Source organism: Labeo rohita, chromosome 10, assembly GCF_022985175.1.
Source record: "Labeo rohita strain BAU-BD-2019 chromosome 10, IGBB_LRoh.1.0, whole genome shotgun sequence".
Classification (NCBI taxonomy): Eukaryota; Metazoa; Chordata; class Actinopteri; order Cypriniformes; family Cyprinidae; genus Labeo; species Labeo rohita.
The window spans coordinates 5,999,377-6,011,974 of NC_066878.1; the positions used below are offsets into that span (position 1 = coordinate 5,999,377).

At 31.5% G+C, this 12,598-nt stretch overlaps 1 protein-coding gene across 1 annotated transcript in view; it reads right to left on the reverse strand.

Annotated features, from left to right (window-relative positions):
• Positions 1-528: 528 nt before the first annotated feature.
• Positions 529-12,598, reverse strand: part of lhfpl6 (LHFPL tetraspan subfamily member 6) — a 37,746-nt gene continuing 25,676 nt past the window's right edge. Inside the window, exons 3-4 of the mRNA XM_051121801.1 lie at positions 3,256-3,354; positions 529-904 (exon numbers count right to left, since the gene is read on the reverse strand). Of these exons, the coding sequence (XP_050977758.1) occupies positions 786-904; positions 3,256-3,354 (218 nt within the window). The 3' untranslated portion in view covers positions 529-785. The remainder of the gene's footprint in view (positions 905-3,255; positions 3,355-12,598) is intronic.

Consider the following 12,598-nt stretch of genomic DNA (forward strand, 5'->3'; position numbering starts at 1 on the left):
TGTCGGAAATTAACACTGGGCAATCCATCATTCCAAAAGAGAAAGATACACGCAGGTTAAAAATACACAGATCATGCAGATCAAGAATGAAGTTTACAGAGTCTCGGTTAGAGCAGTTAAATAAAAGGCATTACGAAAAACAAATACACAAACTAAATGCAATTTAAAACATATAAATGTGATTTTTTTTAATGACAGTATTTATTTACAAATGCAGTGAAATATATTGGACATTTATACATGTGTTATATAAAAGTTGTAAATACCAAACAAAGATCATATCAGACACAATATACTGTCAAACATACAATGATTAGCAAATACGCATATTATTGCAGCAGATATTTAAGGCAATAACAGGACATTAATGAAATGCATAATATAGAATAGGTTATTATAACAACACAATATACCAAAACACAACAACTTAATCCACCGAGAATACTGTACTTACACAAACACGATAAAAAAGCAACAGACGAATGAGAGTAATACAGTAGGGTCCTTCTGAACACAAAAGATCAAAAGTCAATAGGTCGTTTGACATATATTCCTTTTTAATGATACTGGCACCACTTAAAATGCAAAAGATCCTAAAGCAGGTCCCATAAGCAATTCTCAAGTGGGAACTGCAGCGGAAAGGTCATCGTTCAGTCATGTCTCCTTGTATATGATTTGCGTTCGGGAAGTGCACTGGATGTAGAAGCTCTTTGAATCGCAGAATGAAAGTCATGCCCATATATGTGCTGTTTACAGTTTCCTCTATTGTTTTGTCTTCCACATGTTTAGTAAGGGTAATGTTTCTGTTTCTTCCCTGCGAAACATGCCATCCATGTGCACAACAGCATGGCCACCACTGCTCCAGCCCCGGTGCAGTAATAAGCCCATCCGATCTCACAAGAACCTGAAAGAAACATCAACCTGATATTCAATACTCAAAATAGATTCTGTTCGCAAAGGCACAATTTATTGTCAGCCATGTATGTATACTACCAGTCAAAGGTTTTTTAATGTTTTTTAAAGATTTCTCCTTTGTTCACCAAGCCTGCATTTATTTGATCCAAAGTACAGCAAAAGCAGTAATATTGTGAAATGCATTTACTATTGAAAATAACTGCTTTCTATTTGAATATATTTTAAAAAGTAATTTATTCCTGTGATCAAATCTACATTTTCAGCATCATTACTCCAGTCTTCAGTGTCACATGAGCCTTCAGAAATCATTCTAATATGCTGATTTGAATATTATACACTATACCATTCAAAAGCTTGGAGTCAGTATAATTTTTTGTGGGGGGGAAGAAATTATAGAAATGAATAATTTTATTTATTTAAATTGATCAAGGTGATGATGCTATTTTCAAAAATTGAAAAAAATCTACTCAGCTGTGTTCAACATAATAATTGTCAGAGTTCTGTGTGCCATTTGGACTGTTTATGTTTGTTTTTCCCATTGTGCCCATATTTGGTTCTTCCTGTCCTCATTTTGTCCTGATTAGTTTATTTACAATGTGTCTTAATCACCACCCTTTATAAAAAAAATCGTTCTGTTCCTGCCTGTTCCTACTAAGAGTTATATTAAATTGCTGTGTTCAACATAATAATAGTAATAAATGTTTTTTTGAGCAGCAAAGCAGAATATTAGAATGATTTCTGAAGGACCTTTCAGCTTTAAAATCACAGAAATAAATGACATTTTAATATATATTCAAATAAAAACAGTTATTTTAAAAAGTAAAAATATTTCAAAATTGTACTTTTGTACTTTTTACTGTACTTTAGATCAAGCAAATGCAGGTTTGATGAGCAGAAGAGACTTCTTTAAAAAACATTAAAAATCTTACTGTTCAAAAACTTTTGACAGGTAATTTATAAGCTGATAATATGACACTTCAATGTTGTTGTATAGTTTAGATGACACCAATAAATTAAAGCACACATTATTTCCAGGGTTGCCAGATTTTCACAACAAAATCCACCCAATTGCTACTCAAAACGAGTCCAAAACTAGTAATAAATAAGATATTTTTTAAATATTTTTTGGCAGGGTTCCCCTAGTAAAATTACCATTTCTAGGGCAAAATATCATGTTAATGGGGTTGGTACAACACGCCGACATGAAAAACAACCCACGGCAACAGCGCTGAAGTACCCAGTTTCCACATGAAAAACCACAGACAGGCAACACTGATTATTTCATGTCTACCTGCTCAATTAAGAAACTAAAAATATTAAAGTAAAATGATTACTCAACTATGGCACAAGAACGTTTGTTATTTGTTATATATGTAAAATACATATATTTATACACTATAGGATTCAAAAGTTTGGGGTCGGTAAGATATTTATGATTTATGACTTTTTCTTTAAGATTTTTAAAGACTTTTAGGCTCATCAAGACTGTATTTACTTGATTAATAATACAGTAATTTATGGAAATGTATTACTGTTTTAATAATAATAATTACAACAACAACAAAATAACAATAAATAATTATAATAACATTAAAATGAATAATAATAAGTAGTAGTGTACATAAATTGTAAGAAGTCTCATAAAATGTATACTGATATCTACATCGCCATCCAAAAGTTTGGATCAGTAAGGTTTTAGTGTTTTTTAAAGAAGCTTCTTATGCTCATCAAGGATGTATTTATTTAATCAAAAACACCGAAAAAACTGTAACATTGTGAAATATTATTACAATTAAAATTTTATTACAATTTATCTTAATAGACTTTAAAGTATAATTTATTTCTGTGATGCAAAGCTGAATTTTTAGTATTAATCCTTCAGCCTTCAGTATCACATGATCCTTCAGAAATCATTCTAATATCCTGAAAAAGAATCCAAAAAAAATATTAAGCAGCACAACTGTTTCCAACATTGATAATAAATCATTAGAATGATTTCTAAAGGATCATGTGACACTGAAGACTGGAGTAATGATGCTGAAAATGTAGCTTTGATCACAGGAATAAATTACATTTTAATGTATATTAAAATAGAAAGCCATTATTTTAAATTGCAATAATATTTCACAATATTACAGTTTTGTGTATTTCTAATCCAATAAAAGCAGCCTTAATGAGCATAAGCAACTTCTTTAAAAAACATTAAAAATTTTACTGATCCCAAACTTTTAAACAGCAGTGTAATATAAATAATAAGGAATACACATTTCATATTGGTACATTCCTATTTTGTGGTTTAGGCCTGAAGTAAAATCTGTAATTGTGTAAATACAAACGTACCAAGATCGAACTGGTCAGAGCTGTTGCTGCAAGTCTGTCTGACCTCTTCACTGTCCCACCCTAAAGGGTACAGGGCACATCCCGATCCGATCAGCAGCCCTGCAGAGAGAGAAAACACACTGTGAATACAAACAGATCTAAAAGTACACAAGAAGAACTTTATAACATGACTAAGAGCTCACATAGTTTCCCGCTGCACGATATCTCTTGAAAAATAGATGATAGCCATGAAAAACAGCACTTCACGCATTTTGTCTTTGGCCTGAAAAGCTATTATTTGTTTTACTGCAAACAATGCAGGATCATTAGCTCATTTTTTTTTCCATTTGACACAGATACTCTATCACACGCACAAGCAAAACCTACACCTCCACAGAGATGCAAAAACACAAATCTTGTTTTCATCTAGGCTTCCAAGATCCAAACAACTATGGAAATATGATAATAAATGCAGCAAGTAGCTTATTTATAAACGAGCTTCTAGGGAATTCTTTCATATTTTCCCTTTTATGTTCTTACCAATTCAGCAAAAATAAACAGGCGTGTAATTCCCACTAGAAAAATATACCACCGTAGTTTCAATATGGCTCCTCCTCTCCAGTGAGCTCTAAATTCATACCAGAACATTTCCTAATAAAAAAAGACCTGCATGTGCCTTCATCGACCCTACTAGTGTCAGTCTCTTTTTTTTCAATGAATATTTTTTGTGATTAGGATTCTGTATATTTATATATTTTAATTACTATTTATATATGTATTTACTATTTTTTAAAAATGTTTTTGAGTTGCTTATGCTCACCAAAGCTCAAAAATACATTGAACGCAGTCATACTGTGAAATATTAATACTATGTGGTCATGTTTTGTTCTCTTTGTGTCTGGTTACAAACGATGGGTGTGTGATCATCTCAAGTTGTCTGTGCCGCGCAGTTGTTGTCTGAGATAATGAAAGGACAGAGGACTGAACATAAAGAACACTCCCACACTGCCGCACAAGCTAAAGCCCAGTAATAGTTTATTTTTGGAATGATGTGCTTTCATTCGTACTTAGACTTTGATGTCACAGACATTCTTTGATATAACAAGCCTAGATTTCGCCATTAGTATCCCAGTTCTGTAGGACTTGCTCTTTGTCAGGACTTTCAAAACTCGTCTTTGTCTTTAAAATTCTTCAAATGCCTCCTGTTTCCTCCGTCCATTCAAGCAGGCCTGAAAATCCATTACATTGAGTCAGGCACTTACAATAATGACATTCTACTTTAGACTTCAAAACTGCAAAGGAATACAGGGGGAAGGGAAATAAGCTTTTATGTGCTTCTACTTTTGTTTCTCGGAGGCAATCAGAAAAGTTATGAATGAGTAATCGATAAGTTGTTATTAGCTAGTTATTATGTTTATGTGAAGAATGCAGACTTATGCAGAAATTAACTTTTACAGATTGCAGCCGTATTCATTTCACCCTGGCGTGTGGTCGAGCACGTATGGTGAGGTTTGTAAAGTTGCCAGTACAGCAGTTCTCCTTGACCAAGACAAAAATGGACCATTGCAGTACGAGGTGGGTCTTTCGTCACTAAAAAGGTGAGGAAAAACTGACAGTGATAAAGTGAACAAGAGGGACGGAGAGCTGCACACTCACACTGAAAAAGCAGCTCTATGGCCTGCAAAGTGCTTCTGCTAGAATGCAGCACTGTGCTTTCAAAGTCATATTACCACTAGCATCTGGAAAGTTCTTAAACCGTATGTAGTGCATAGTGTATATTCAGTGTGTACTAATTTAAGTGCATGCTAGCTGAAGTGTGTGCACTAAAATAAATATGCTCTTGAAAACTTTATAATATGTATTACAAAACAGTATGCCCTGAAAAACTAGGTATAATTCATTACAAAAATGTACTACACAACTAGAATGAACCAGATGCTATGCATTACAAACCAAGTATGCACTAAATGTAGCATATACTAGACAGATTGCACAACAAAACTAGTGTGCACTAGGTAGCATTCACTACAGAAAATGTACCGCAGACTAGACTGAAAGACGCTATGCATTACAAAACAAGTATGCAGTATTATGTAGCATTTACTTGTCGACTGTACAAGTGTGCATGTAGCATTCACTACAAAAAATGGGCTACACAACTAGACTATGCATTACAAAACAAGTATGCACTAAATGTAGTATATACTAGGTAGACTGTACAACAAGTGTGCATGTAGCATTCACTACAAAAAATGGGCTACACAACTAGACTGAACTAGACTATGTATTACAAAACAAGTATGCACTAAATGTAAGACATACTAGGTAGAGTGCACAAAAATAGTATGCATAAGGTAGCACTCACTACAGAATATTGGAATACACGACTACAATGAAAGACACTATGCATTACAAAACAGGTATGCACTAAATGTAGCATATACAGTACTAGGCTTAGAGCACACAAAACTAGTATGCACTAGGTAGCATTCATAACAACAATGTACTACACAACTAAAATGAACTAGATGCTATGGATTACAAACCAAGTATGCACTAAATGTAGCATATACTAGATAGATTGCACAAAGATAGAATGCACTAAATAGAAACAGTATTACACAACTAGACTGAAAGACAGTATCCATTACAAAACAAGTATGCACTGTAGCATATACTAGGCCGAGCAACCAACCAAACTAGTTTACACAACTTCGCATACACTACAAAAAATATACAACACAACTGGACTGAACTAGACTGTATATTACATAACAAGTATGCACTAAATGTAGCATATACTAGGTAGACTGCACAACGAGTGTGCACGTAACATTCACTACAAAAAATGTACTACACAACTAGCCTGAATGACACTGTGAATTACATAACAAGTATGCACTAAATGTAGCATATTCTAGGCCAAGCAAACAGCCAAACTAGTATGCAAAACTTTTTATTCACTACAAAAATGTACTACAAAAATAGACAGTGGATTACAAAGAGTGCAGGCTGAGGGCACAAAAAAACTAGTATGCACTAGGTAGCATTCACAATAAAAATGTACTACACATCTAGAACGAACCAAACGCTATGCATTACAAACCAAGTACACACTAAATGTAACATATACATAAACTAGTATGTACTAGGTAGCATTCACTACAAAAAATGTACTACACAATTAGACTGAACTAGACTATGTATTATAAAACAAGTATGCACTAAATGTAGCACTTACTAGGTAGACTGCACAACAAGTGTGCATGTGGTATTCGCTACATAAAAATGTACTACATAGCTAGCCTGAAAGACACCATGAATTAAAAAACAAGTATGCGTTAATGTAGCATATACTAGGTAGACTGCACAACAAAACTAGTATGCACTAGGTAGAAACAGTACTACACAACTAGACTGAAAGACACTATCCATTACAAAACAAGTATGCAGTACATGTAGCATATACTAGGCAAGTGCACAACAAAACTAGTATACATTAGGCAGCATTCCCTACAAAAACATACTACACAACTAGACTGTACTAAACTGCATTACAAACCAAGTATGCACTAAATGTAGCATATCTAGGTAGAATGCACAAAACTAGCATGCACTAGGTAGCACTCACTACAGAAAATGTACCACAGAACTAGCCTGACAGACACTACGCATTACAAAACAAAATTACAAAAGTATGCACTAAATCTAGCATATACTTGGCCGAGCAAACAACCAAACTAGTATGAATTCACTAGTACAAAAATGTACTGCACTGGATTGACCTAGACTATACATTACAAAGCAAGTACGCAATAAATGTAGCATATACTAGGCCAAGTACTCAACAAAACTAGTATGCACTAACAACAGCATTTACAACAGAAAATGCACTGCACAACTATACTGAAAGACACTATGCATACAGTAACAAAACACACATGCACTAAATATAGCATATACTAGGCTGAGTGCACAAAAATCTAGTATGCACCTTGTGGCATTCACAACAAAAATATACTACACAACTAGACTAAAATGGACACTGCATTACAAACCAAGTATGCATTATTGTAGCATATACTAGGTGGAGTGCACAACAAAACTAGTGTGCACTAGGTAGTATTCACTACAAAAAAATACTACACAACTAGACTGAACAAGACACTGCATTACAAACCAAGTATGCAATACTGTAGCATATATTAGGCAGAGTGCACAACAACTCTTGTATGTACTAGGTGGCATTCACAACAAAAATGTACTACACAACTAGACTAAACTAGACACTGCATTACAAACCAAGTATGCACTAATGTAGCATATACTAGGTAGACTGCACAGCAAACTAGTATGCACTATATTGAATTCACTAGAAAAAATGTACTACAGAACCAGACATTACGCATTACAACCGAAGTACACACTAAATTGCAAATACTAGATAGAGTGCACAACAAAACCAGTATGCACTAGGTAGCATTCACTACAAGACTGAACTACACACTATGCACTAGAAAACATGTAAGCAGTAAATGTAGTATATACTAGCTAGAGTGCACAACAAAATTAGTATGCACTAGGTTGCCTACACTACAAAATAAATATGCATTAAAAAAAACCTAATATGCACTGTGCATGAAATTGTGTGCACTATAAAAGCTGACTATTACGAGTTAGTGTGCATGTGAGTGATCATGTGCAGAGATTGAGCAGCACTAGAGCTTAGAATGTAAGGAACCCAAAAGGAATTTTGCTTTGACTCTGAAAAATCAAACCCTAAGGAACAAACAGTGGAAAGTTTGAGTCATCAGATAATGATTTCATGAAATGTGTGTGTTTACTCCATGTGTTTCAGTAACAGGATGAAAAGGTCACTGTGCGCGCTGGGGAAAGTATGTTGTGTGCAGCTGCTACATATTTTGAGGAGAAGATGCATCAATTTGAAACAGAGAAAAAAATGTGTGAGAGAGAGGCATGAGAACTCAATCCAGCATCGGAGGCTACTTCTACTACTTCTGAGCATTTGGTCTCTAAGGATTCTCATGTTGCTCACATATAGAGATCAAGCTCTAACCTGAAACCCATAATCCTGTTTTAAACCCTCATCTAAACACAATTCTCTTCCTGCATGGAGAGTGGCGGGGTTTGAATTTTCAGTCAGGTCACAAAAACAGCAATCAACTTCAATTTTCCCACTCTCATGTCATATGCAATGCTAATGACTGAGCGTCCGGCCTTTTTTTAAGAAAAAAAATTAATCAATTTCTATTTTAAAATTCAAACCTTTAAAATTTCTCACCATGCATACATTTTTTAAATACAAAAAATTAAAAATTAAATTAAATTAAATTAAATTAAATAAATAAATAAATAAATACTACTACTAATTTTTAAATAAAAATCTATACTTCTATTTTTTTAAATATCTCACCATGGATCTATTTTTATTAAAAAATCTATTAAAAAAGAGACCTTATTATTATTTTTGTAAATGAAATTTGATTAATAATAATAATAATAATAATAATAATAATAGTAATCATTGTCTAATAAATTTCTAAACTTATACAATTTCTAAATATCTCACCATGGATCTATTTTTTTATTATTATTATTTTAAAAAAGTACCTGACAATGACTTCACCATCCATGCATTTATTTATAAAAAAAAAAAAATACAAAGTTTAATTTAGCAAATAAAATAATAATAATAATAATAATAATACATTTTTAAATAAAATCTAATTGTGTAAATATCTCATCACAGATTAATTTTTTTATTTAAAAAGAGACCTTAGTATTATTAATTTTGTAACTGAAATAATAATAAGAATTTTTTATATATATAAAAAAAGCTTTTGATAATGAATTGATAATATATATATATATATATATATATATATATAAAATAATATCATAATTTTATTGGTGAAAAATATATTTTTTTGAGAAAAAATATTCACATTTCTACTTTATAATAAAATTCTAAACTTCTGAATTTTTCTCGGAATATCTCACCATGCGTGCATTTATTTTATAGAAAATATTTTTAGTAAATAATAATAATAATAATAACACTGATAAATTTCTAAACTTGTACAATTTCTAAATATCTCACCATGGATCTATTTTTATTAAAGAAAAGAGACCTTATTATTATGAATGAAATTAAATGAAATGAAATTTGATTAATAATATTAATAATAATAATATTAGTAACCATTATCTAATAAATTTCTAAATATCTCATATTATTTATTTTGAAAAAAAAAAAACAAAGCCTCTTATAATTAATTAATTTTTTTTTAAATAATACATTTCTAATTTCTAACATTTCTAATTGATAATAAAATTCTAAACTTCAAAATGTTTAAATATCTCACCATGCATGCATTTTTTTTTATAAAAAATAAGATTTTAATTTAGTAAATAATAATAATAATAATAATACATTTTTAAATAAAAATCTATACGGAGGCACTACTTCACTACTAAAAATCTATTTAAATAAAAATCTATACTAAATGCACAAGCACAACTGTAGTTATTGTGCAACGCAGCAGATGGTCGACTGTCAACACTATACAGTGCTCACACAGCCTGACAACACCGCAGGAAATGAGGGCGCCAAGAAGCGGTCTTCAGTGGAGACAGGACAGCGGAGACAACTGTCTTATCACTGAGAGCAACACCTCTGATTGCTACTTACGCAAGCTCTCTTCAGTGAGCGCGCAGATACTGTATCTGAAGTGTTTTTCACCAGAAACAACAGTAAGCACACTGTGGAGGAAGGGACAGCAGTGCAGTTGCAGCCTTCAAGAGCTTGCATAATCTGAAAGGAATGACTTGAACTTCACATTTCACTTGCGATCCAAAAGATCTGCTGTCGGGAACGCGTGGGTACAAGTCACTTACGGATTCAGTAAACACTCCAGCACACAACGATAAGACGCATCTCTTATCCTGACAGCAGACAACAGTCTCAAAACATTCCACTTTCGTCTCCACTGCAATCAGTCATCCCAGACTCTCTGTCTAATCAAAGCCCTAAGTGAGAAGAAAGGATATTACATCAAAGGAATATGGAAATAAGGGTCTGCAGATTTGTAGCTGGATGGCATTTTCTATCGCCAAATTAATTTTCCACGACCCTTGCTGAGACTGGGCCACAGAGGTCTACAGAACCTGGAGAAACTAGGGAAAATCCCATTTCAAAAGTCCATTTCATGTTTAAAATATAATAATAATAATAAAAATAATATTAATAATAATATTATATGCACAATTATATAAACTTTTTTTTTTAACTCTGTGACCATGCTTTATCAGTCCAACTGTTTTAGGCAAAAATGTTGAAAAACCTATTTCAAAAGCCCATTAAATAAAAAAATAAAAAAATAAAACTGTATTAATAAAATATCATTATACACAAATATTATATAAATATATAATTATACAAAGTTAAATTTAAATAAATAAACAAATACATGATACACAACAAAATTAAATTAATTATACACAACAAAAATAAAAAAATAAATAAACAAATAAATAAATGCTACACTATAACAAAAACAATATGAATAATATATTATTATACACAATATTATATAAATATACAATTACACACACTTAAAATAAGTTAATTAAAAAAAGATAACAAATTAAATAAAAACGCAAAATAAATAAATGTTACACAACAAAATTAAATAAAAAAATGATAAACTAAATAAATAAATGCTACATAACAAAAATAAATAAAAAAATAAAATGCAACAAATTAAATAAATAAATATATATACATTTAAATAAATAAACAAATACATGATACACAAAAAGATTAAATAAGTAAATAACACAAAACAACAAAATGAAATAAATTAATGACACACGACACAATAAATAAACAAACAAATAAATAAATGCTTCACTACAACAAAACAATATTAATAATATATTATACAAAATATTATATAAATATACAATTACACAGACTAAAAATAAATTAAATAAATATAAATAAATGATACACAACAAAATAAATAAATGCTACATAACAAAATTAAATAAATAAAACACAACAAACAAAATAAATAAATTAATTAATTAATTAATAATACACAGCAACAAAATTAAATAAATAAAACACAACAAACAAAATAAATAAATAAATTAATTAATTAATAATACACAGCAACAAAATTAAATAAATAAAATGCAACAAAATAAATAAATGCCACACAACAACAAAAATAAATAAATAGATACACAAAAATCTCATTTTTTTATACTTGCTTTTTTGCAATTTGTACAAATAAGTGATTGTGATTGTTTCTCTTTTTTATTGTTTTGATGTGTTTTTACTGTATCTCTTCATTCTTTTTTTCTTTTAAACTGTTCTTGTTTAAGTGTAAAGTGCTTTTTGCTTTTAAAGGCGCTATATAAAAATAAATGTATTATTATTATTATAAAACAATATTAATAATATATTATTATACAAAATATTACAATTACACACACTTTTTATTGTTTGTAAATTTAAATTAATTACATTTAAATAAATAAAACCCAACATAAATAAATAAATAAATAAATGATACACAACTAAAAATAAAATAAAATAAAATAAAATAAATGCAGATGTGTAATTACAGCATCTATTAGCAAGGAATAATGTGGGCATGTTAATCATCCAAGCAAGTGCAAGCAAGATTCACTTATAAGAAAACAGCTGTTGTACTGTGCAACGAAAATACTGATTTTGTCAAATTATGCCACACGCTAGCCATGATTCAACCATCTGTGTAGAACTTGAGACATTGAACATTGTACTTCTGAGGTTTGTGTGAAGTTTCTTCAAAAGTCTTCAAATGTTTGATAATACTGCTATCATCGATCATGTTCTGCCCTTCCATACAGTTTGGCACCGGGTAGGCGAACAATGTCAGACATCTAGCATCTCACTTTGATGTCAGCATAAATCTGCCCCTCTTTATTAAAAAGCCCTGGCAGGCTGCGATCTCTTCTGATTGAGAACAAAACCCAGCTGGTTCTCATTCTATCGCTGAAAGCCTTCATTGCTCAGAACTGGAGTGTGCAGTCCTGACATAACCATCATTTTCATGGAAGGGAGGCATTCATATGGTGCTGGCGGGTCTTACAGGCTTTGGGATTTTTTATCATAGAGCTCTTTCATGACCTAGATGTCTGGCTCCATGCCTGCACTGCTGCTCTCTCCTGCCCACCCACTTACATTCCCTCTATGCTCCTCAGAAAAATACCCATGTCCAAGGTTGTGGAGGATGAAGAATTGCGTTACGCCGGCTTAAAGATGAGCCTCTCGGCCTGATCATTTGTTAAG